This window comes from Aptenodytes forsteri, unplaced genomic scaffold (assembly GCF_000699145.1).
Source record: "Aptenodytes forsteri isolate BGI_AS27 unplaced genomic scaffold, ASM69914v1 Scaffold387, whole genome shotgun sequence".
Classification (NCBI taxonomy): Eukaryota; Metazoa; Chordata; class Aves; order Sphenisciformes; family Spheniscidae; genus Aptenodytes; species Aptenodytes forsteri.
Window position 1 is genome coordinate 1,458,784 of NW_008795368.1, and position 27,681 is coordinate 1,486,464.

A 27,681-nucleotide genomic window follows, 5' to 3' on the forward strand; every position below is an offset into this window, starting at 1 on the left:
CCAAACTGGCCACAGGGACATTCCATACCATGTGACGTCATGCTCAGTACCTGAACTGGGGAAAGCTGGCCGGGGGGGGCCGCTGCTCGGGGACTGGCTGGGCATCGGTCAGTGGGTGGTGAGCAATTGTACTGTGCATCACTTGCTTTGTGTATTATTATTATCATATTATTATTATCATCATTTTATTTCAATTATTAAACTGTTTTTATCTCAACCCACGAGTTTTTCTCACTTGTGCTTTTCCAATTCTCTCCCCCATCCCACCGGGGGTGGAGGGGGAGTAAGCGAGCAGCTGCGTGGTGCTTAGTTGCCGACTGAGGTTAAACCACGACAGGGATGAAAGATACAGATGCTAAACGCAGAAATCTTCAATTCTGAGAATACCCATCAAAATAGTTGCTACACAGATGACAATAACCGGTATATTAAAAACAAAAGATAGTGTATTAATTTCTTTTTGTACCTCTTCATAGTTATCCTGTTATTCTAGCAAGTAAGAGACTTGTCTGAATTCCAACCACATCAGCTGAGTGACAGAATGTCTACACACACTTCATACTTTTTAAGAAACGGATCTGATATATCTGAGACACACAACCCCCCCAGTAGCCTTAATAAACATAGCCCACAACTATCTTAAAATTGCTTTTCAGTATTTGTCAGAACCACCTACCTGTACAGTTTTTGGATTGCATGGGCTGCGTTCTTCCTCACATAAGGAGATAAATCAGAAGAGGCTTCCTTAATAGCAAGCATCATAATAGGAACAATAATTGGGACACGGATACTGGATAAAACTCTTAAAGCACTTGCGCGGATTAACTGATTAGGATCCTAAAGAATGAGAGAGAAGGGGAGAAATAAAATAAGATAGTGCAGAAATGCATCATTAAATTCTCTGCAGTGTTTACACTAATTAGTGACCGCACATTAAAACCTGTAAATCTATCTATCAGTCAGGCTTGCAAGCTAAGGCCACACTAATAAGAAAATGTGCCAAACTTCACACAAGAAACTTTCAACAACCAAACAAAGTAAAAGAAAGCAAGAAAGAAAACATTGAAACATTATGAAAATCTGGAAATCTGGCAAAGGAAAACATTAATATAATTCACTTTCCCAAGCAAAATATGGGAATGATGGATAAAAAAGACTAATATTTTATTGCATGAACTGAAACGTTTTCTGCAATCCAAGTGGAATTCAGGTATTCTGAAAAACACACCTAGCTCAGTTGTATTACTTAAATATAAGAACCATCAAATGAAAATGTGTTTCTCAGTTGCAACACTCCCACTCAAGTTCTTGGCAACACATCCATTTTATGCTTTACTGCAAGATATAAACTGAAGCCAGTAACAAAAATGAATTTTCTTACAAACATATCAAAATATTAAGCTAAATGTTTTGAGACTTTCTTCTATTTCCTAACCTCCCTTCTTTCATCCCAGTACTTGTTCCCCTTTTATAATGCTAGGGTTAGCTTGGAGATCCAACAACAGCACAAAATGTCTGTATTTGGAGGAACTGTTATGCAAACCTCGTCCATTAATCATGGGCTTGGGACACACAGGAAAAATGTTGCTTAATTGAGTACTAAATCCTCTAAAATCTAGCAAACTGAAATTGCAGCAGCATTGATTCAGTGTATTGTTTGCCAGAAGGGCCAAAGAACATTTCTCCCAAGGACTGAGAGTTGGCAACGTGGGTTTTCAGACTGGTATCACTTAATGATCAGTTCATCTAAGCCCTCAAAATTCCTACATCTTAGCAGCTTCTAAGTAATAAGTATCTGGATGGTGAAAGCACTTAATTTGACAGCTTTTGGAAAAACAACTTGTTCTTATCAGAGTTTGCAAAGCTCATCACCAATCACACAAGTTTAAAATACCCTAAAAATTTCCTTCTAAAGAGGGAAAAAAAATCTCCACACATAAAAGCCAAATTATAATCTTCATTACAGAACCAGAAACAAAGTGTTACAAAAAATGAACAGAAAGAATAATTACATTTGCCTATCTTCAATAGCAGGCTTAGTAATTTTACCTTAGTTGCTGCAAATCTCAGCTAGCTTGGAGCCTACCTCCTTGCCACACCACCACTTCTTTTTGAGCTACTCACAGCCACAACACTTGAGTTATCCCCTCTCCTTTTGTTCCCACTATCCACAGCTTTTAAAAAGTTATGCTGTGAGAAGTGTTCACTGTACACAGATCTCATTAAAAACATAGGATACAAAGTCATTTGAATTTTAGCTTTTCACGGCAGTCACAGACAGTAAAGGTAGTACACATGACATTGAGATAAAAGCTGGAAGGAAAGGGGCAGAAAGCTCTCTAGTCAGTTGTGGGATGCTCCGACAGTTGCACACCTGGTGCTCTGATTGCAACACTTTCCAAGAAGATGCAAGGTCTGGGTCAGTGACAGAAATTAATTAATTATGAACCTAGAGTAGCCTTACAAGAAGAGTAAAAGAAAAAAGAAAAACACCCCAACCTTCTCTTATTATAAAAACTGGCCAAATTCAAGGACAGAGACTTAATAAATCTTTTGTTTCTCCACGGTCACAGTTCAAAGGCAATCCTAATCTTCGTTCTCTAATCCCGTTCCCCATTGTGATCTGAATTTGAAACAAAACACTACAAAATGCTATTTCTTCAGTGCTTTTAATGAAAAAGTAGTATGTGAAACACATTGAATATTTTAAGTACTACTATCTTCCTTATGTTCCAATTCTCTGTTATACACAAGGATCTTTCACACAAACTAAAAGGAACACAGGTGGTTCAGGGTAATAACAAGGTCTTCTTTCTACATACATAAGCTCCCTTGGAAAGAGAAAAGGCATTCCAGAAATTAAATGCTGGGCATGTGAATTTGAGAGCACCAATCTGCTGCTTTTCTTTAACGAAGTAATTTTATTTCATGCAGGCTTAGCTGTTTCACAAGGTCTGAGGTAGCACAAAAAACTTTGTCAACGACTAAGTTGAAACTACTTTACCAGATGCAGATATTTACCTGCTTTAGTTTACCAGACTACACTTACACAGATTTTTTTTTTTTGTGATAACAGCTCAGAATTATCTATGAAATGTTTAGTAGTCACTCACTTTTAAAGCACGCTGGAAAGTACTGATGGACAATAATGCTAGATCTTGCTGCTCCTCTGCATAACGCATCAGATAAACATATACAAGCTTTTTTATCTGGAAAGAAAAACACAATCAACATCATTATCAGAAAGTTTTAGAATCCTATAAAACTAAGTCCTAGATTGATGAAAATATGCAACATTCTTTTCTTTGAAGGAAGAGTTAATATATCACTGGAGTACTCACATGCTTCTCAAATGTCTTATGATTTAGTGTAATTCTTTTACTAGAAACTCCCTGAGGTGCTGCAATATTACCTAATTAATGATACATTCAGGTGAAGGCTAATAACACAAAGTGCTGCTTTGTATTATCAACTAGTAAATAAAGACTTGAATAATCCAAGAAGTTGACATGTGGCAACTGACCACTCCTCATGTTTTCTCCTTACGGAAAACAGGTTAAACTGTAATAGGCAAGGACTTCAACAAGCCCATTTTACTTTACCCTGAAATTCAAGATCAATTACTTTAACACATGTGAAAGAGAATATAACTTCCATCTGAAGTATGGTAACTTACACTATTTAAATCTGATTAAAAGAGCACTTCTGATCATATCTTGGACAAAAGCAAAGGGTATTAGATCCACCTTTGCCTGACTACAAGCACTCAAAAGATGTAGCCAACATAAGCATACTACAAAGGACACAATGTTCAAAGATTAAGAAAACCTCAGTATGATTTTGGGGGAGGAGGGTATTCAATTTATTTCACTTTACCCCCTCATGGCCACTGTATGCCCAGGAAGCAGTGAAAACATTTTTTGCATTTGAGTTGTAAACTGACTATTGGGGTTTATAATGGAAAATTCTGAAAGACCCTCAACTACAGCTGTGCTATAATTACTGTCACTATCAGAAGATGTATCTTTGTGCTAATTCTGGCAAAAAGCATAATATTAAATCACAGAAGGTTACACCATACTAAATTATTTGTTGTTCAGCTATAGACAAGCAGCAATCAACATTGACCACAAGAGGCCTATGCACTGAAAGACTGCAGGTGTGCAAAGAAAGCCTCCTTTCCTTGAAACCACTCTGTGACTAGAAATGGAAGCACTTAGGGCTTCGTGACTACACTATTCTTCTACTATTTACCTTCATTCAATGTTAAAATACTCCTTTCTATAAAACTAATCATAACAGGGGCACATTAGGCTTGAGGAACACAGGCAGATTTGTTTAATTAGTTTATCAATATAAGCACATCAAACTCCATGAGTTATTGACCAAGACTTATTTTTGTTCTATACCACCAATTGTTTATTAGGTCACTTTTTGTATCCTTACCATCCATGACATGATGCACATTATCAAGTTGAGGTCAGTGTGTTCTTATAAAAACAAAAATCACAAGGCACTTCTGTAAACAATAAGATGCCCTTTGCTTCTCTTAAAACAAATGAACGTGTTCTACTGCTTCTTCACCTCCATTTCCCTGTATCAGAGCATTCAGCCCTGATAAAAAAAAAACCAGCAGCCATTTCTGGGCAGGAAAGTCACTTGGATACAAAGTCACTCAGATGAACGGATGTATTTTATGCTACTGCGTTGTAGCAATCCATATAAGAATTCTTAAGGACAGGGAAAAATTTGGCAAAACATTTCTAGGAAACAGTATCAGGATTTAATGTACTAAGAATCTGACTTAACCCAGTAATTTCTCATCATTTCAAAAGCATCCTAAAAACTGGACCGTGATAAAGGCTTCTGAGACCCAGAAGTCCTAACTAGATGGCTGTCAGTATAGCTGCATTATGACCTAAACTTGTCATCTAACTAACCTTGATAAAGAAAAGAAATTAGTCAGCTGGCTTTACTGAATGCCCTGATCTCTCTTCAGTTTAAGTCTCTTCCCGCACAAATGTGTTAGCACTAAATGGTGGAAAAATAAGTAATGAGGGAACTTTAACTACAGCATAGAGGAAGACATGTGAATTCACATAACTGTCTATTTGTTTTAAAAGATAAGAAAAGGCCCATAAAATATAAACAGTAAAAGGCTTCTGCTAATTAATGTTAGGTAATGTGATAAAACCTTGCCTGCACCCCCACAAAGGAGCACAGAGAGACAAGGGGGGGATGGAGGGGTGTTTGCAAGTAATACTCTGCCCTAGCTTCTCCCAAGCCCCTGACAGGAACCATCAGCCCAGAGGTGCAGACAGACACAGTAGTAGAAGGAAACCCAAATTTAGGACTCGGAGGAAAGGACACCCTGTGAGGCCCCTCCCAGGACCACCTCAGGAGAGCCTCAGCTCCCATGTCCAGGTGTTAAACCCATCAAGAGTCAACACCAGAGCACCTTTCAGACTGAGGGGCTTTTCTGCGTACAGGTATGGGACGCAGATGAAGAGTATTTTGGGATTGCACAAGATTTATCATGGGACATTTTGGGGAGGAACCAAAGTGAAGGAGAAGCGAGGGGAATCTATGTGATCTGGGGAGGAACAAGTTGGAGAAAATAAAAGGATAAGCAGATAAAAATGGCTGGACACATCTGAACAGTTTGCTGGTTGGTACATCCACTCTTCCATGCCCTGCACCTGATCAGCACAGTCGGTTGTATTTTTATATCAATTCCATTTTTAACTATTTTCCTTGGTGAGGTACTCCCTATTCAGTGTGAAGGTGCATGTATGTGCCAGCAACTACAGTCAGGCCACAGGCTGGAGGGCCCCTGTGCACCAGCAACTAGAGACACCAGAGTGAGGGGACTTAAGTGCAACTCCAGCAACTGGAACAGGACCTTAAGTCATAGGGACCCCTATGTCCATGGTGGCCAGCACCTGGAACAAGTGAGGGTAGGGCTGCCAGCACCTAGGCTGGGACCACAGGCCAGAGGGCCCATGAGCATGGGTGCAAGCAACTGAAGAGACTGGAGTATGTGAAACCAAGCACAAGCCCACGTGTCTGTTGTGCCAGTGACTGGAATGGGTGCAGGTGTACCAGTGGATCAAGCAGCACTAGCTGGCAAATAGGTAAAGTGGCCTGGGAAGGAGGTAGGTAAGGGTGTGGGCATCTAAGGGTGAGACCACAGGTGGAGTTGGCTATGGCATAGACCAGGGGAGTCCCATCCAGCTGCCAGAGAAACCAGATGGTCTGTGGGTCTCTAGGGGCAAGAACCATGTATGTGTGCATCTAAGGGCATAACCACAGGGGGTTGGGCTAGCAGAGGACCAGGGGAGTCGGTCCAGTTGTGTGTGCGCACATGTGCACACACCTATGTGTCTAAGGGCAAGACCACAAGGAGGTAGCTACTGGGTGACCAGGGGAGTCCTGGTTTACATGTGTTCATATGCATACAGCAGTTTGTACCAGCAACTGAAATAGGGCTGCAGCCTCAGGGGCTCATATGTCCAGGTGCCAGCAACAGGGGAGACTAGGATCCAAGGGCTAGCTACTGAGCCCAGCTGTTGGATGGATCCACATTGTACATATGTACGTACACATACATTCCCACTAGCAGCCCTTCAACTTGAACTGCCAAGCTGCTGGTGCTGTTTGTGTTCATGTGACTACCCTGTGTCAATTTACATGGCTGCCTCTGTACATACATATTTCTTGTGCGTGTGTATATATACACAAAATGTGTGTGTGCACACCTACCAGGAATACACTCCCAGCCTCACTACTGGTTGGGCTGAAAGCCTGGAGCTGGGGCAGTCTTGCCTCTGTTGGGCTAGCAGTTCCAGCCCTAACAGTTAAAAGCACTCAAGATGAGTAACACTGTTCAAGGCTCTCCTCTTTGGTGCAAGGTATCTCTGTTCAAAACTGGACTTAGAGTACTCATAAACACAAGTTAAAGAGGAAGAGAACATTTAACTAGTTTAAGTATGATTCCTTGTCCCATTTCCTTTTATCACCTATTATTAAAAGTACAGTTACAATTTCTAAAGTTATTTTAGTACAGTAAGTTCTCAAAGACTCTGAATTGTCATCTTTGCACACTTATGCCTCCTTGACTTACCAGAGCTTAGTATTTGGCCTCAGCCAAATATATGCATTCTTTCAAAGAATGGAAAAAACAAAATTTTGAAGTAGTAGCTAAATAAGAGTAACTTCTTTAAAGCTAAAATTAGACTTAAACTTGACTATTACTATCCATCTGTGTAAAACAAGGAAGAAAACAGACTTATCCGTGACCTGCTATATCACAGCACATTAGAGAGACAGGAGTTTGCTGAAGTCATCATTGCAGGAAATATAGTCTTCAGTGCCATAAGCCAGGGAAAAAGCAACTTTTTGTTCCCATTAATAATAGAGGCTGAAGTACATATTTCCAGGAGAGGAGGGAAGAATTGGAGCACACATTCAATTGACTTCTCTTCCTAAAACCCAATGCTTCAAACCACTATTTCCTGCATTTTTCCAAAATTATGATCCTGTGCAGTAGGAAGTAACTCACATCATTGCACACTCGCTCCGCTTTCCTCAAACTGATGCTTGTTGGTCACTAGGCAGTCTGGAACTAGAAACTTACAGATGTTATTTTCATCCAAATCTCATTTGTCAAGTCAACTATAACTGACACCTCTCCACTGGAGCTGACAGTGTATGCATAGTACTGGTAGTGAGCATCAGAGTAACTTTTTTTTTTATAAAACCTCTGGTTGCACAACTTTCTAATGCAGATGCTGCTTTAGGTTTCCTCGAGCCACATAGTAAGCCTATGGATTAAACACATCATAGTTGAATGTATTCTCCATTTTTTAACTTCCTGGAAAATTGATTTTTCACTAGTCCAAGATGGATGTGTTTTCTTTTTCTTGCTTTCTTATGAGAAAAAAAGATACAGAAGCAAGCTACTTTGTGTGTCTAACATCTGATATTGGGGCAAGAACAGACACATATGCTGCTAAAATAAAATGGATGGTAAATAGCCTGAAAGAATACCTTACATTTCTCCTATTGTTTTTAACTATGGAAATCCTGAAAACAATTATTAAACACATCTTCTTTTAATTAAAAGTCACACAATTTAGTGCAAGTTGAATAAAATTAGTCAAGCAACTTGTGCCAAGAAATTAACTCCTACCACAGATGATTCTGACTCAGGTTCTTCATCAGCTGCTTTTATAGGAAGTTTAAATTGTTCTTGTCTACCCCTTCATATACTCCTTTCATAGTTCTTCATACAAAATAAATGAGTGAGGGCATATTGCCAAGATGCATGTATGACTTTGCTTTAAAGTCACCATGTCTTGCAAAACTAAAAGTAACTCAAAGATTTGAGATTACACTGCATATTAGCAAAAAGGTCTTCTCTGCTCAAGATGGGAGCTACCCCCCCCCCCCCCAATAGTCACATCTCTCCAAAAAATTTACTTTGCTTTAAAGTCACCATGTCTTGCAAAACTAAAAGTAACTCAAAGATTTGAGATTACACTGCATATTAGCAAAAAGGTCTTCTCTGCTAAAGATGGGACCCCCCCCCCCCCCGCCAATAGTCACATCTCTCCAAAAGATTCTGAGATTTGAAAGCTCTTCTGTAATCTTCTGGAATCACAGGCATTCACATTAATAAAGCATTAAAGAAATTCTCTAAACTAAGTTATCAAAAGAACCAACATTTAAGTATTGTAAAACAAAAAAATTATTTTAAACATACTTCATTAGTAACATCACATATTGTCTAACCACGAATTCATACAAAGACTTGTTTAACTGAGTTAAAGTGATCTCACTCTACAATCCTAATGCTGAGACACTCCTTTTATAAATATACCACACGATTAGAACAGTGAAAAACTTTACCCAACCCTTACCTCTCAGCCTTGATCTGCAATAGAAGTCTTCAAATAGTAGCACAATCCCTACCCAAATTTTGCAAGCAGCACCATACCTCAAATAAACTACAGTACTTTTTCTCAGAATTACCACCACATACTTCCACAAACCTTCTCTCATCAATCAAATTTTTAAATGCAAGTAGTTGTTATTCCTCCCTCCAAATCACCCAGTAGGTTTACTTTATTTACACATTAAACTATTACCATAATGCTGTCACTGAAATTAAACCCTGAGAAATTCTATTAAAAATACACTAGAGATTTTATGTTTTTTGTTGAAGTCAGATACAATTAGATAAAATTTTCATAAACAGATCTTCCATAACAGTATGCTTAATGAGCTATAGGAATACCTCAATATTTTTACTGGCAACATTCTTCACAACAGCAGGAAACAGCTCAGAAGCATTTTTTCCCTTTGCAATCATCTGAAAAAAAAAAAGGAGCAACAAATGTTAGTAATGTAATAATATAATTTGAGGATTTGGGGGGGTGGGGGGTGTTTTTGGTGGTTTGTTTTGTTTTTTTTTTTTAAAAAAGAGCCAGGCATTTATTCCAAATCTGTATTTCAAACCTGATTTCTATGAAGTTGAGGATAAAGTCTGATTTTTTTGTTAACTATTAGACTTTACAGCATACTATCCATTCAGCAAAACCCGTGAGTGCTGGCTGGTTATGAGTTTGGGGTATAGAACCAATGAACTGGACTTTACCATATCAGACTGTAAATCATTTTTAATGCTTCAAAAATTACTTAAAACGAAGATCTTGCTAATCTGAAAAGCTTTACAGAATTACCTTTTGGGAGCTGGTATCCAAAAAAAAAAAAACCCTAGCAAAAAAACAACAACAAAAAAACATCAGAAGTTATACAAGTTTAAGTCCTGTTCCTTTTCCCTGGAACAATCTTGGTGTGCAATAGAACCAAGCAGAAAAAAAAATAGACATCACACTTTAAAAACAAAGCAGGGTTGTTTTCCATAGCAAGTTAAACACAAAAGGCCTTAAAGTGTTTATACAGAACAAAAAAAGAAACGAAGTAAAAAGCAAGATCAGTCAACCCACTGTGATTTTTATTTTTAAAAAAGGAAGAAAGTTTTCATATTTGACCCCAGAGAAAGCTGAAACTAGGGCATGTAGTAATAAAATTGAGACAATAAAATTGTCTCAATAAAGAGCACAAACAACAAAACCCCAGTTTAGCTTCAGCCCTTGTATGAACAGCTTAAAGAGGAAGTTATTTATAAGAAACCACATACATTAGAAGGTACAGAATACTTCAATACACACTATAGCCGCACAACTCTTATTTCTTAGATCTAATTCCAGCAGAATGTCTATCTGCCAGTACTTCATGTCCAAGCTGCAAACCCTGAAATTTAATGAACATGTTACTCAAGTTAGAGTGCTGCTGAATACAGACTCAGAGCATCCCCAGCTATGGTCAAGGGCAGGATCCAGTCAGCCAAACATCAAGCTAATCAGAAAGGACAAGAGCTCACTAAGACAAGCATATATGCAAGGACCCAACACAGGAACATGAGTTTTGCAACTGCAGTTACTGCTGTTCATAACCATCTCACATTCCCACCATTACTCAACATTATACAGCTGATTAAACTTAATATTCCTAACTCACAGGTCTGCTCATGTATTTCATTGATAAAACACATTAAGGGCATAAAGAACTAGGATCTCATGCACAAAAGCAAGAAAACACAAAACCAGGCAATACCTTGACAAACTATATTCAGAGAAGGTTAGAAGAAAGACGCTAGAAGAAGAAAGAAGGTAGTTGTAGTTCAAGCTATTACTGAGTGAGACTTTCAAAAGGGTTTAAGAGCAGCTGTCCAGCATGACATTTCAATTTAACCAACTTAACATCTTAAACTATTTCTTGCAGCTGTATTAAAGCACAGGAAGTGACAAACTAAGAAGCAAGCACATTGTATGGGTTTCAAGGGGTTTTAACCAGGAATCTAAATTGAACCACTGCTGTCAGGACTGGGGGCTCTTCGTAATAAATGCCAGATTCAGAATGACCAGAGTCAAGTAGAACTTAGTAGCAAGATGCACTGCAGAGAAGTATCATAGAATAAAATATTGTCAATCATCTCAACTCGATGCAACAGAAGTCATGTTATTCAAAATAGGGATGATCCTTAGACTTCCCTAATAGGCTGTAACAGTATCACTCTATGCATTACTTGCATTATTTAACTGATCAACCATAATAGCTCCAGAGTACCATGTAAATATGTATTTAGGGTCTTATAAAAGAGTGTATTTTGACTCATTAAGTCATAACGATTAGTGTAAATCCTCCTTAGCCCATGGATCATTAACCTGAAAGAACATAATGGTTCTTTCCAAGACTAAGGTCTACCGTGTCATTTTTGTTGCTGTGCCTAGACATTCTCCAATTGTGTTGTCTTACATACTTGGAGTTCCTGCACAGACAGAAACTTCCATTCTAGAATAAGTGCTATGTAATGTCAGGGTGTACTAAAACTCTTTTTTCCCCAGGAGAGACACACACAGACAAGGATGAAATTCTCTGTGGGAAATCAGGCATGTGAATGTTTCCTAAATTTTTGCTCCGAAATCTTCAGGAGCGAAATTCTATGAAGATTTTTTCCCAGATGAGAAGTTCAGACAGGTTTCAAGACCTGGTAACAAGAATATCTTGGTTGTTGCAGTATCAGTGTATGTTTTAAAAGAAATATCAGCTATTGTGTTTTCATGCATATAGTAGAATAAACTTGGTTCTGTATACACTTCAAATTTATTTCTAAATCAGCAGTGTTGCTCATAATCTTCGAACGATTGCAATTATTTTATGCCATGCATGTAAGGAAGCAACATAAAAAATAACATACTGACAAAAAAAGAGACGTCATTGATCATTAAAGTCACGCACATGTATTTTACCTGAAGGTAGGCTTAGACACCTTGATGTAAGAGGGGGAGTGAAAAACTAGACTACTCCTATGCTTGAAGTTATGTTGTTAAAAGTCACTCTCTGCAAGACAGATTTGTTTTTATTTAAAATGAATCTCCTTCTCCCCAGGAGAGAGTTCACATACCACCTTAAAGGAGGAAGAAGCAGCAAAAGGAGCCATAAGCAGTGTTCTCCTGGTACTTTTCCATCACACCTATAGGGACAAATGAAGGTTCAGCCTCTTGAAGTCTACTAAAAGAGTAAGAAAACTATTGGTATGAACAGCTTTTTTCCCCTACCTAAAATTAGTGAAAATGAGCATTCCAGTGAGACACGTTAAACAATACTGTGACAACAGAGTTCCTTTTTCCTCTGATAATAAGGCTAGAGGAAGCCTTTCATCTCTGGAAAACACGTCATCCCTGAGAACTCTCTAAATGCAAGCACACAACTGTTAACACACAAGCATCTTTGTGCCCAGCAAGAACATTATCACCACTGCTACAAGGCCTTATGCTAATCATGCAAGGTCCCAGTCCTGGCCTGTAAAGCTCATTGTTTCAGTTTGTTATGTGAACCAGAGGTTGGTACCAGGTGTCTGTTATGAAACACAGTTTAAACACAGGATAAGCAGCAAATACCTTGAAAATATGGAAGAGACCGAAAACGGAGGATCCAGTGATTCAAACAACTTGCTTGCAGTCAAGTAATGGTCAACCTTACGAGCTAGAAGGCTGTTTCTGCTTCAAGAAAAGACGCAGCAGCTGAGCAAGGAAAAAATATCCAAGAAACAGAAGGTACCTGCTGCCATCTGGGAGAGTAGTGCTCTTCCAGCATTGCTCAGTGCTTAGAACAGGGACAGAAACTAAGGACTGGGAACTTAAAGGAGAAAAATCTGGAATTGGGAAATGGAGGAGCAGAAGAAAGAATGAGCTCAATTCAGTTCTGCCTTCCCTTGCTGAAGAACTCTTGAGCTTGATCACCTCAGCCTAAGATCATGAAGGACCATAGCTATCAGTGCTAACTACATGTCTCCAGCTTCATGGTATCATATACTTCCAGGAAATTAAAGAAACAGTTGTTAAGAACTGCAGCAGGTATTTATAATGAGTGCATTTGCTCATTGTACACTTATTTATGACAGCACTGTTTGTAGGAAAAAATGAAAAAAGTCAGTCTAGTAAAGCCTTGATTTAAAATTTAAAGCTGACCCGATTTAATAATTTCTAATTCCCCCATATACATACACACACACATTCAGTTGCAACAGCTTCCAAATACAGATAAAGATCTGGCCACCTTTTTGAAAAAGAAAACCAAGGGAGCAACAGGCAACTCCCCCCAACCCTCCTGCCCACATAATAGCCAGAAGAAAGATCTTTTCTGATGGAAGCAGAATAATGTAAGTCACCATAGGTTGAAACCACGGCACTTCTAAAGGCCATGATTTCTTGCAACAGCACCTCTGTATGCCAGGCTCACTGGACAAACCCTGAGGAATCCCACATCATGTTGGAGAAGATGAACCAAGAAACCTTTCACCAAAAAAAAAAAGATGTTATGAAATAGTAGTTGATAGGTTACCCAGATCTAATAGGTAATTGATGTCTCTGGCAGGACTAGGATCAAAGGCAAAAGCGGAAGACAACCAGCTTAAGTAAAATCTTCATCACTAGAGGATAATGAAGGGAGAAATTGCTAGCTCTAGAGTCAGAGGAAAGAACACGATCACACGATACAACCTGTACCTACTCACTTCAGTACATGCTTGGATAGGATTAACCCACGACAAGCAAAACAAAAAAGCACATCTGGAGGAGAGTGAAGGAACAATGAGAGAAAGCAAATGCAGAAGTCCCAAAAAAAGAAGTCACGTGGACACTGAATGGCATTCCATAGCATGTTCTTCTAATACTTTTAAGAATAAACAAAGGGACTTTATCAACTTGGTGATGTTTAGTTTATAGGGTTTAAACACACAATGGTGTTAAACATTCTTTAACCACCTCTATGAGTACACAGTTCACCTGAAATACTTAGTGAAATATATAAGCAACAGGCTCAATTAAAAAAAAACTTATATAATCTAAAAGAGTAAAAACAGTAAACAGTTTGTCATTTTACCCCTGCAAATTTCTGTTGTTTCATGTCTGCTGAATTAAGACAGCAATTGAAGCTTCTCTGAAGGAACCATCTTCTAATTTTTAAAAATAAACAAAGGGACTTTATCAACTTGGTGATGTTTAGTTTATAGGGTTTAAACACAGGGTTTTAAAAATTCTTTAACCACCTCTATGAGTACACAGTTCACCTGAAATACTTAGTGGTGTATATAAGCAACAGGCTCAATTAAAAAAAAACTTATATAATCTAAAAGAGTAAAAACAGTAAACAGTTTGTCATTTTACCCCTGCAAATTTCTGTTGTTTCATGTCTGCTGAATTAAGACAGCAATTGAAGCTTCTCTGAAGGAACCATCTCCTATTTAAGCTCTCACCTCCTTAGTGAAAATAGTTATTTACAGGCATATTGACACTGTTACATAAATATTTTTAAAGTATATAACTGCATATATTTTGATATAGCAATTTCTACACAAAATTCCAAATTAAGGACTTCACAGTAGCTTTTAAACACCATTTAGAGATTCAAATACTGACTTGGTACAGGATCTGTAAAGTGAAAACAGTATTCACATCCAAGCAACAAAAATAATAATAAAAAGATACCCTAACAAATAAAAATAATAATAAAAAAAATCACATACCCCAACAATCCTTTTCATAGCATCCAGCTTTGCAGAATCTTTACTGCTTTCCAACATTTGTTTTAGGTCTTCATTTCTATGGTAGAAACACAGTAAAGTATCAATTAGAAAAAAGTAAAAAATAAAACCAGAATATCATTTTTATATTCTTGCATCAATTCAGCAACTTAAGGTGAAGCACTGCTCCTTCTTGCCCACTTTTAAATTGTATTTGTTAACATGCTGGCCTAGTATAATGAAGCATTTAGTAAAAGAATCTATCAGATTCCAATAATAATGCAAGCCCATGCAACTTTAATCTGCTGTTAGCTGAACCTTGGCTGGAAGGTTGAAGTCTTGAGGCAAGAGAAGAGCTCAATTTGAACCAATGACTCATTTGCTCCTCCCTTCCCCCACCCCCCCCCGCAGTCAGGACCATATGTAATAGTCTGAGGTTGACATGTTTATGCTAAAATATAGTATCAGCTTACATAAATCACTGAAAAACCCAATAGCAGACTTCGGTATGGACTGAATTTCAACGAGAATCAAGCATATAACTTCATGGTTTTATCTGCCTTTCTGGACTGTAAATCGCTATCCCCTGTCCTCAGGATTAAGAGCCTCAGATCTGTAGTACATCTATTCTACATACCGTAAGATTAACATAGCCCAATTAGATACATATAGCGTCCAAGCACTTTTTACAGCTGAAATAAAAATTGTCACACAAAAATATTAAGTCAATAAGGATGTCCTCTCGCAGATCCAGCTTCTCATTAGCCGTCACTAATAAGAAGCCTCACCCTGCTTGGCTTTTTAGATGTGAAGAGACCACAGTCCTACTGCATTTACAGACTCTGAAAGTTTACAAAAAAGATTCTTTGAAGAAATAGGCTTTTGTAATGCCTAGATTGCTTGAGTACTAAAAAACACAAAGCAAACAATGGCTCAAGAAGAGACACCTGCAATATTCCAAAGAATTCTGAAAGCTTTCTAGTTTACAAATCCTGTGGGCTTTCACGTAGTGAAGGGCAACATAGAAATCCAGACAGGATTTCAAAAGTGAATGCAAAACTTAGATATATTCTGATTTATCACTGCCCTCAGAATTTCAGATGGGGAGGAAAAAGAGGTTTAAGCCAAAGCCAGAATTAGTTACAATGAGACAAAATGTTGTCATCCATTCCTTCATAAAACTTGTAAACAGCATTTTTCCTACTTGCAAGGGATAGAGTCACTCTAACAGAGAAGTCTTTCCTCGTATTTAGGAAGATCCCGTACTGCATCTGTTCTGTGCCCCTCCACAAGAAATCCACATTGCCCACACACTTCAATATACATCCACAAAATTAAGAACCACAACCAGATGGGGAAAAAACCAAACTTTTTTCCTAATAAGCCAGAAGAAAAACATGCAAAATTCAGGATGCAGATACCTACATGCAACTTCCAATTGAAGTCTAACTGTCTTTTTCAAAATCAAGTGTTTCATTAAATACTGGAGCAACCTAATACAGATGGCCTGTTGTAAATATTGGCTTCACTTGACAGCTAATATTTAAGTATTACCTTTAAAAGAAAAAAAAAAAAAAGCAGAAGCATTCGATTTTCTTGCCTGCCGCAGCACCATTTCCCAAATATCACTAGGAACTCCTTATTTTGTCTGTATCACACTCAAAGGCTTTTACTGTTTTTAGTTATTCCTGGAAGTGTTCAAAGAACTATATGGGCAGTCTTCTATTACTACATTTATTTAGTTGTTTGCTTCAGCCCTTTAAATTGTACTTCCCATTCAACTTTGTTCTGTAGTTTTGCGTACTGTTGAGATCAGTTTAATATGTCTATAGTTGGCCACCTTCTCCATGGCAAGTGGTAACATCCAGTGTACCTTCTTCTTGTAACACCACCCCAAGTTGACAGATCTGTTAAAAATAACTAATGCTGTGATTTCACAGACGTCTTCCTATTGCACTCTTCCCAACTCCCCAGGATAAAGGCACACCTCCCTCCGCATTAAGCTCTCTGGTTTTCTGATTTCACTTCAGGCATGCTTGTGTTCACCTCTATCCTCACACTCTTTTTAGCCACTCCGTATTTTTCCCTCAGCTCTATATCCTTATTTTTGATATCAGAAATCAAAAATGTGTTGGTTTGGGATAGTACCTAAAATACCTTTAATAATTTGCTTTTTTTACATTTTAGTCTCTGTGTAGTTCTGTTTATAATTAGCTTTTTAGGAAGGCTACCTTGATTTAACTTTTGGCAGCTCTCTCTATTCCCATCGTTCTTGGCCACAGAGACAACTTATTTTGCTGCCCATTGCTGTCCATCTACTCTTCACAGAATACTGAGTAAGTCTCAGGTTTTAGATCAGCCTGAAGCACCTTGCCTGAGACATTGCTCTAGTTGAACACAGAAATTCCAGAGACTTTAATTCCTTCTGCTTAAGTCTTAATCCTTACCTTTTAAGCTTAGCTTGTGAAAGAATCTATACGACACAGTTATCAAAGTTACATAGCAGAAGACTGGACTTGATTTAGAAAATTGCTTCTAGTCCTATGCTCCTGCTTCCAGTTTCCAACTGCTATTTCATGTAATCATGCACAAATTGAGATGGAGACATCAGTAAAAGCTAAAGCACAAGATAATATTACTAAATTGTAATCACCTAGTTCTCATATAATTGGTAGGAAGATGCTTCAGTTCCTTGGCACAACCAACAAAGCAACTACTTTTCAAAAAAATTAGTAGTATCTGATTAAAGAATCAAGTGTTGCATGAATAAGACATTGTAGCAACTGCTTAATATTCAAGTCTGGGAATACGTTTACCTAATAAAAAAATTAACAAAAAAGTTAACATGAAAAAATAAGAATATGTCAACAAAATTTTCAAATGAGAAAGTAGAAAATGTGGAAATAATAATTGGAACTTGAGGATCAAGTAGCAAAAAATGGAGGAAGTTACACAGCACAAGATTCAAGTACATGCTGAAGACTACCTCCCAGAAGTTGAGAATGACAAAAGCAGACAGTAATCACAGGATGAGTATGAGTTACCAGTGTAACAAATACAAAGAAAAAAGGCAAAAGGTGAATTTAAGATGTGAGGACAGAAGAAAGAAGTATTTAATGATGAAATGTACTTCTAACTGCTTATAGAAAATATTCTATCATACATTTCAAATTAAAAAACATTTTGAAATGTTAACAGGGAAAATATAAAACAGAGAAATTAAGACATTAAGACCTGCTTACAGGCAGCCTTGCTTTCCTAAGAGAAAAGCAGCAGGGGGGGAAAAAGGAAAAACAGAAAAAACCCACAAGTTCTTGATGAAACCATTTGGAAATTAATTGCTACATGAACTGATTTTTTTTTTTTAATCTTTTCTAACAAACTATAATCCAGGATTAGCAAGCATTAGATACTTACAGAGTAAAATATTGCTCCATATATTCATATGGATCAGCAGCAAGCCTTTTTTCTTCTACAGTTAGATACCGTTTCAGTGTAACCTCGAAGTTTTGCCCTTTAAGAGCAGATTTAATAGTGCAAGACACCTCAACTATTTTACCCAGAATTGTAGAATTTTGTTCCTTTCTTTTAAGTACAGTATTAAAAAAAAAAGATGACTGCACTCAACCAAGCTTGCCTGCCAAGACTGAGGTCTACTCAAAAAAAGAAAATCTTACTAAGTAACAGGATACCCACTCCCTTGCTGTTTTAACTTCCAGAAACAAATATCCTATGCAGATTTCAAAGGTCACTTCCCTCCAAAAACAACTCTTATCAGCAGCCTCAATGAACAATGGGAAAGGCAAATGCATTTCAGTCTTTCATAATATAGTTTATTGTACAGTACAAAAATATTTTTATCTTCTGAGCATTAAGAAGATTTAAGGGAATTTCAATCCTCAAGCAAAATCCCTCAAAACAAAGCATAAACGCAAGCCTCACATTGCTGTTCATGTTTCTATACTCATTAGTTATTCTGAAGCAACAGATCTTCAGTACACAATGTTAGACAAATAATTTCTTTATCTCTTACATCCACCTGCCAGAAGCTCAGGAAAATGCAAGCAACCCTCCAGCTGCATCAATACCTTTGCCTCTCCTCACTAAAACTTTGAAAGTAATTCTAGCCTTACAGAGTTAGGTACATATTACAGATGACTGAAATACAAGCTTTATTACTTCAGCAGCAAAACCAGGTTTAAAGAAGCCTAATCTGATAGTTTACGAATAATACGGAGCTATATGAATCAGGACAGTAATGGTCCCAACAACACTGGGTGCAAAAAAACCTCTGTAAGAGTAAATATAATGTCTCTGACCCCATTCTCCCTAACAGTAAGAAGAGGTGAAATGACTTTCTGAGAGGGAAAAAGAAAAAAACAAGACGACTCCCACCTGTCTGCCCACTGCCATATCTAAGAATGCAACAAGATTTCCCCAAGTTCCCGAGTGGTAGTCTAGTGCCTTAACCTCTATATAATACGGCCCCACTGTCCTAAAAAGTTGCCAGTTGAAAGCACTGATATGGACTATTATTAGAAATATTATACCCACATACAACATGAACAGGCTATGAAATACAATCTTTATTATTTGAATAGCATCTACCAAAAAAGGCAATGAGCCAATTATTAATATATTAAAGAATCAGTACTCAGCTGCCTTTGTAATCTTTACCACCACAGGCTTGTATTCCTCAATGTAAGAATTTGAAAGCTAAGGGGGTGTAAATTAGAAATGCAAATTCATCACCTAACTTTGTCTCATAGCAAGCATCACACATGACAGATCTGCGATGATACATGATGGAAAAAAGGCAATGAGCCAATTATTAATATATTAAAGAATCAGTACTCAGCTGCCTTTGTAATCTTTACCACCACAGGCTTGTATTCCTCAATGTAAGAATTTGAAAGCTAAGGGGGTGTAAATTAGAAATGCAAATTCATCACCTAACTTTGTCTCATAGCAAGCATCACACATGACAGATCTGCGATGATACATGATGGACATCACAAAACACATCCAGAATAATATACTGTCTTTAAATCACTGGTCGAATGTTGAGCGGCAGACGACAATTTCTAACTTTCTTCTATGTTTTCATATTTTATGATTGTAGCCTTTAAGATAGATACTACTTTTGTCTTTCTACCTCCAAGCACTGCTTTCTTCATATGCCTTTGCACCATCTCTGGATACAATAGGGGTATGGATATGACAGGACCTATGACAGGCCTACTGGTTAGAATTAATCTTATAGATGTTACTGTAAAAAAGTAAACAAAAAACACCAGTTAGATTTTTCTAGTTCTCATTCTCCCTCTACTCCCCTGCGGCTAAAAAGAAAAAAAAAAAAACTTAAAACACCCCACCCCAACGCCCCAAAGTAAAAGAAGAAAGAAAAACAAAACAAAAACTAGTGCTTGACAGTCAAGAAAACATACTGCCAAACTATTTTAACAGCCTGCAGTCTTATGCCAAAAAGGACCCTGACTATTACTCTCCATGCTGATTACGGCAAACAACAACTAAAGAACAACTCTGAATATGCTGTAGTCTTGTTAACACACACTTGGTCACTGAAACTGGCATCTTGCTCAGACTAAGACTAGGATTTCAGATTCCGTTGAGCAACATTACCCACTTTTACAGGAAACAAAAAAGGGTAGGCATAACTGTATGTCACTGAGGTTTAAACAAGCTGTGTCAATGATCAGTCTGGGCCTCTCTCTCAGGTCCTACAAGAAGACAAAGTAACTATCACAAACCTTTAATCGCAGTAAAATACTAATCCATAATCTGTGGCATATCATTTGCCACTGCACTATTCTGAACAACTGTTGTTAAGAGAACACTTACTCAACCCTGGTAAGATACACGTTTATTGTATCTCCTATTCTTTTTAGCAACACCATAAGATGAAACCCATAAATTGTCAGCATTTGCTACAGTTCTAACATACCCAGTTACTGAAGGAAGTCACCACTAATCATAAGGCTTTCTTTGTAAAAAGCAGAAGTTCTGCAAGTATCAAAACTGCAACTGAAGCCCAGCTGGCAATGCAACAATAATTCTTTAGCTACAAAATCTTTACTCCTGGAAGTTTATCCGCCTGCTGTTTTATGAAATAAGAACTTAGTTATGATTTCCCATGCCATCTGTAAGCCCCAAAACCTGGGAACAGTTTTAATGACCTCTAAGAAAAGGGGAAGGAATTTTAAACAAATAAACTTGTGAGACAGAGGCTCTTCATATACAAGGACAGCACAGTAACTGTGTTACTGCAAGGTAAGATACAGGAAACGACAACCAAATCCACTGCAGGGGAGGAAGCAACCTTCACCAGTTCTGATATTATGGAACCACCTGTTACAGAACAAGAACAGAAGTTACAAAAGTCCCATTCAACAGTTTTAATAATGCATTTCTTGGTTTAAGTTCTCCCTCCACTGCATACTTTCAGTTACACAACATCAACTGCATTGTTCTTGCGTTCAAAGTCTCTAGGAGACTTCAGTCTGGATGACATACTTTCAACCACAGCATACTAAGATTTATTGTTTTTTGCCTGCAGCACAGCAACATGTTCCAATGTGAAGTTCTAAATACTGTGAATGTTACCAGGTTTGAAGCAGAAAATCCACACTGACAGAGCAGCTTAACCTTTGGTCTTGGCACCTGAGTAGTAATGAAGTCCTATGGAAGGTCCCATGTCCCCCCACAAAATTAAAAAAAAAAATATTTAAAAAAAAAAAAATCAGGTTCTTTTTACATCTTACTGGCACTGCAAAAATCCTTAAAATAAATTGCCTTATTCTAGCTCAGGCTATTGTGTAAACTCTAAACAAGTTTGCATTTAACACTTAAAGAGGAACTGTCAATTGATTTCAGAGCCATATAACATGGAAGCTAAAACAGCAGCGAACGCATGCTGCAATTTGAGTTTATTTTGCTGTTGATTTGGGGTCTTCCTCTAGCAGGAAGTTAAGAAATCTGAGTTTCACTGTGTTTCATTCTATACCACAAACTGTTTGAATGACATCTTGTGGTGCTATTCAGTATTGCCATCCTCTTCCATTGTAACACTATTTATATTTATTGCCAATTCACACCACCAACACAGAATTCAACTATTATTTCAAGGGAGACTCAAATCATTTGGTTATGAGTGTAGTTGTACTGTGGTTTAAAGAGAAACTGAGATAAGAAATAATCTATTTCCTTTTCAGCCACCCCTAATTTTTCATTCTGAAAAACAAACATACTACTGAAAAAGCAAACTTGGTAGTTTTAAAGGATAGACAGCAGAGATGTGAGGAAAACCAGGATAACTATAGTATCCTGTAAATCTGAGAGCCACAGAGCAGAACAAGACCAGTTAGTCTGACCAGCAACATACTTTAACTCATTTAATGACTGCTTTGCCACTAATTTCTCAAAGCACTTGCCATCTGGATGGTTTAGGTACAGCCTCATCCTTCTCAGTGAGGAAACATATAGAAAAATGTAAAGTTAAAACCGAACAAAGCATCTTCCCAGTTCCCTGTAGTGAAACTATAGTACCTGAACAAGGCTTGAGCAACTCAGTGCATGTAAGCTGTTGCTACCACCAACATCAATGCAGATATGTAAACAACCTACACTTCAAAAGCTCTAACCAGATGGCAGCTAGTATGACAAAGCAGTTTGAAACCCTTTCTGGAAAGGACTGTGATTTAATCTAAGATCATCTGTTTTCAGTATCGTAGTTATAGACACTACTTCACCCAGCATCAAGAAAGGTTGTCTGTAAGGATCAGAAGTACCAATCTTGCAATCCCACTGCATATGACCTCTTCTGATTGTGCCCACACCCCCGATGCTGCAGGGAAGCTTCTGCAAGAGAGAAAAATCTTCCTTGATGGCAGAGATCAGTTTCCTGAAGGCTGAAAAAGTGGCATCTGAGGTGGTGCTGCCACTTAAGTGGTTGTATCAATTTACAGCCTGCCCTGAGGCCAGTGATCAGAATTTGCAGACATTTGCAGATCACTTTGCAGCATTTGATAGTTGTGAAAGGATTATAGGAGAGTGAGAAGCGGTAAGTATTTCCACCTTTCCTGAAAATGGTGGGAAGAGGCTTCTTTGAAAGATACCACCACAAAGGTGGTGCTTCACTGCCAGAACCTACAACAGTGGTAGTATGTTTACATATATGCCCACGTTTCAGAAACACTGTTAAAGAGCATTACAATGCTGTTCATCTTCTAGCAGGATGCCAAAAAAAAAAAATCTTGATATGCCAAAAGAATTCTGGTTTTCTCAAAGTAAGAAAACTACCGCAGGGTGGCATAGAGAAGGATAGTCTCCAGAAAAGTAGAACTAAGAAGGTCTGGAATTTCTTGCAAGTGTCAGCCTAATGTTATAACAGTGTTACAGAAATGTATTTTTAATGCCATTCAGGATGCAGACCATAGCAAGCATCTAAGCCAAATATATGACAACATAATAAATATGCAGAAACCACAGTGAAGACCTTAAACTATAAAACTTGCCTTTCTGAGGAAATAAAAAAGCCTCAAAAAAAATTTTAATGACTACATTACAGAGAATCACAGCAAATCAACAGTTCATTGCTTGCATCCTCATATGTGCCAAGTGCATGGCAATAAGAATATATTCACTGTGTGTCACTTCCCGTCAGATCTGACCGATTTCAGCTGGAAGAGTGCTCTGCAGTAGTATGCCCATGTTCATATACTGCATTTAGTTCCTATCCTGGTACTGACTACAGGGTTCAGACTGTATCTTGTAGAGTCATCAGTTCATCCAAACCATTCATCTTTGCTGGCCTGTACATCCTACTGAAACTGGCATATCACCATCCTAGTGGGCATAGCGCCATTATAACAGATGGGGAAAGAAAGTAGTTGTGCCAATGAGCTAGTGGATGCATCAAGTTTGAACATTAGGGCTGGAGTCTCCTCCAAGAATTTCACAAATGGCAGTCTATGTACAAGCTTTCCATGACTGGTTGAACAAGATATGCCAAGGCAAAACTAGATCAATTTAAGACTCCATGAACATCTCTGGCAGCTGTTGAAAGCAAGTTTTTGGCTCTGATGGATTTGGAAAAGTCTTCTGCACAGCGAATTAGGGAATGAGTATCTTAATGAAATCACCACCTTAGATCAGCTCTCTGCAAAACAGGCTTGCAAATCTCAGAGAGAAAAAAAAAAAGGGTTTGCAGCCCTGCTGAGTTTTCTGATGAATAGCTCAGAATGCATAAGCCAGATCTGCAGGAAAAAGTCTAATAAATTACAAATGTATTTTGCTTGGCAGGAATACAGTTTAAAGATGCAAATCAGTAAAGTTGAAAATGTGTGTTATAAATTTTGCCATCTGCTTCAATACTGTACTTATCAATTGATACCTACTGACATTACTCATGTGGTTCACCTGTAAGTTTTTACAGTTGGTTTAGATACAGCAATAGCTAGTTTTATTGAAATTGTATCATTTCCAAAAATGAAATGTTATTATATTTTAATATTACATGCAGGTAAATTTTGTTTAAAATGCAATTAATATAGATTAAAATCCTCTGTCCACCTGCAATTAACTGTAGGCAGTAATAGCTGCATGCTAATGTATGCAATTAACATGGATTCTGTGTTGCTAATGTATGCAATTAACATGGATGCTGTGTTACTAATTATCTCTCCAGGTTTTCTTGAAAGTTGGAAGGTGGTTAGACTTTTCATCCCTCTACATAGAGCAATAGTACATACTGTAACTATAAAAATACCCTATTGCCTTAGGTGATGGGCATCAAACGGTATCTCTCTACACTATACAGATGATTTTGATAGTCTTCCAAGTAGGCAGTGCTTATTTCATGGATTCCATTAATCGAGATCGTGGAGAAATAGCTTGAGGTCCACAGGCTGGATTCAGCTTGTCCGTAAGATTTACGTGACCCCTTGGCTCTTACCAATTTTCTGCTGAAAACTCCTGTTATGGGCAAAGACTTGTCTGCAGACCTTTTCCATTATTCTGGTGGCCCACAACCTGACCCTTTTTCTTCTTTTTTCAAACATGTGGGGCATGTGAATGATGTACATCTGGAGCACCTAGAATGACCTATGTCTGGAACATAACCAGTTCACAGACAAGTGTCAGACTACCTACCTGTACACACGAATAAATTCCTAAAATGTAAGTATACAAGTTGTATAAAGGAATACCATACATGACAGCTCATGTGACAAGTGTGGACAAGGGAGAGGGAAAGGAGAGGAACAGGCATCTCCAGCCATGCAATGGGGCCCATTCCACACAAGAAGGTTTAGACTGACTCATCTCAGGTACATAAGATCTTTTAATTATTCAGTTATTGAGATATTTAACAGAATGAACACAAAATTTCCGTCCTCTGAACACGAGATTCACCTCTGACGTATCTGAAGTGATTTAACTAACCAAAAGGCTTTTTAAAAGCAATACATACCAAACAGGCAAGTTGTATTTGCCTCTTTAGTCAGGATTCAATACTCTCAGAAAAAGCTTGTCCCAATCTCCTATTTGTTTTGAAATCTCTTATTCAAGAACAGTTTCAGTTTAGTCAAAAACGGTAAGAAAAGTTTCTTATGTACATGTTGTACTTAATAATAATTTATGTAATAGAGTTTAGAAAAACCTCCTTTCCTCACTTCTTTTGTCCTGAACATTTACAGTTACCTGATAGAAGCAGACCAAAGTTGTACTTTTACAATCTCTATTTTTTTTGCACTGCATTGGATACATACAATATATTAACTAATGAGAAACATACTATTTGCACATGGTGCATGCAACCTATTGCACCTTGTTTATATTAACATAACTGTTTATTTCAATGAATATTTCATCTTTATTGATCTTCTAACAGTCAAACTTTCCACTTACTCAAGTTTAAGATGTCACCACGACAGAAGTTTCGAGGCACTGACATATTTTCAATACTGATAGCATGTGTCTCAACCAAACCACAACACTAAACATGTCGAGAAGATACTATGCTCATTAACTTAATTGAAGATTCTATTTGTAACTGAAAGTTAATTAATAAATCATAGAATTGCTAAAGGTAAAAAAGACAGTTTTAGCAGGAGAATAAGACACATGGGCTTTTGACACCAAGGGATGCTCAGAACTTTTAGATAAGTATTTCAGCTGAGTATTTCTACTGAAATGCTAAAAACAAAACAGGACACAATTTATATTAGGTCAACTTCAGATTTAAGTCTACTGATACTCACTTGTGCCTCCGCATGCAACTTGTCATATGCTGTTCTATATAACAAATGCCACAAGATTGAAGACAGTCTATCCTAATAAACAACTTGTTTATTCCAGAAGCATTTTGGCTTACTTCCTCTTCATGACAAACAGCAGAAGACAGACAACAAAAACAGAAGAGCCTGGGATTTTTTAAAGAAAGTGTTTACAGTAATATCTTGATATTTATACTTTAACCACATGATATTGTTCAGATTAACTGGCAACAGGCAAGTGCAGGCCTCTGGTCCAACAGTTACTGCAGCAACATTCCAGGCCATATATTATATATCTGCCCCTCTGCTGAGAAGGAGTACTTCTTGTATCATCAGTAGGAAGAATCTAAGAAAGAATCCCTCTTCCTCAGCCACAAAAAAAAGTTTGCCAAGCAGTGAAACACCACAATGATATGGGACATAAGCATATCTAAGATCATATTCAGCAGTGTTGAGTGACAATCAAGAGAGATGAGCAAACAAACTCTGAAAAGCCATAACAGTAGTTTTATTTGCACCAGTGGAATACCCCACTATTCCCATACTTCAATATGCAAGATGCAGAGACAAATCTTGCACTTCTCTGTATGCCCAGCAGGGAGAGATCAGGTCTGCCCAGTTTAAAGAACACAAAACCAAACCACCAAAAGGTACGATGTCCTCCATCTGGGCCACAGTCCCTGTTCTAAGAAGATTTCCATTTCAGCTCTAAGGAAAGGAAATTTTGTTTCTTTCTCAATACAGAGTTTTTGGGCTATTACCGGTGTGGACTATATGACATACATGCTATATGCTTGATAAATGACTACTGCATTTTCCAAATAGACTGCAACGCAGTCTGCTTTTCTAACAATAACCCTCATTTGCAGTCCAATGGCTTTTTCACACTACACAGATTTCATAATCTTCGCTGCACACTGTCTGTTCGTCAACTACCCAATCCATAGTGAGAGCTTACCCACACAGTTTTTAATCGTGGATAACTTCCTATTTCAACAAGAACTTGTTTGTCAGCTACAAAAGACCACAGAGATCAATGCCTGCTTTCCTCTCAAGCCCTTCCTCAGGAGGATGGATCTTCTCTTCCCTCCTGCAAGTCTAAGAGTAAGCCTGGAGGAGCAATTAATTAATAAGGCATGCATACATATCACAAGCTATTCTGGTTCTTCCATAATGAAAGACCACCATATACATACATGTGTACAAAACATCTCAGGACCCCAGAGCTATATTTCCCTCTGACCACTGGGCAGCCTCAGGTAGAATTAGTCACTTCAGCTTCTGCATCTGTGTCATGGTTTAACCAAAGTTGGCAACTGAGCACCACACAGCCGCTCGCTCACTCCCCTGCCCCCCACGGTGGGATGGGGGAGAGAATCGGAAGAGTGAAAGTGAGAAAACTCGTGGCTTGAGATAAAAACAGTTTAATAATTGAAATAAAATAAAATCATAATAATAATAATAATATACAAAGCAAGTGATGCACAATGCAATTGCTCACCACCTGCGGACCGATGCCCAGCCAGTCCCTAAGCAGCAGCTCCCCTGGCCAGCTTTCCCCCAGCTGATGTACTGAGCATGACGTCACATGGTATGGAATGTCCCTTTGGCCAGTTTGGCTGTGCCCCCTCCCAGCTTCTTGTGCACCTCCAGCCTTCTCAGTCGGTAGAGCATGGGAAGCTGAAAAGTCCTTGACTAGTGTAAGCACTGCTTAGCAACAACTGAAACATCAGTGTG

The 27,681-nt window shown here is 38.0% G+C and overlaps 1 protein-coding gene across 1 annotated transcript in view; it reads right to left on the bottom strand.

The window, feature by feature from the left end:
- Positions 1–26,967, bottom strand: part of AP3B1 (adaptor related protein complex 3 beta 1 subunit) — a 169,033-nt gene extending 142,066 nt beyond the window's left edge. The window contains exons 1-5 of the mRNA XM_009280300.2: positions 26,903–26,967; positions 14,654–14,729; positions 9,299–9,373; positions 3,114–3,209; positions 677–837 (exon numbers count right to left, since the gene is read on the bottom strand). Of these exons, the coding sequence (XP_009278575.1) occupies positions 677–837; positions 3,114–3,209; positions 9,299–9,373; positions 14,654–14,710 (389 nt within the window). The 5' untranslated portion in view covers positions 14,711–14,729; positions 26,903–26,967. The remainder of the gene's footprint in view (positions 1–676; positions 838–3,113; positions 3,210–9,298; positions 9,374–14,653; positions 14,730–26,902) is intronic.
- Positions 26,968–27,681: the final 714 nt, after the last annotated feature.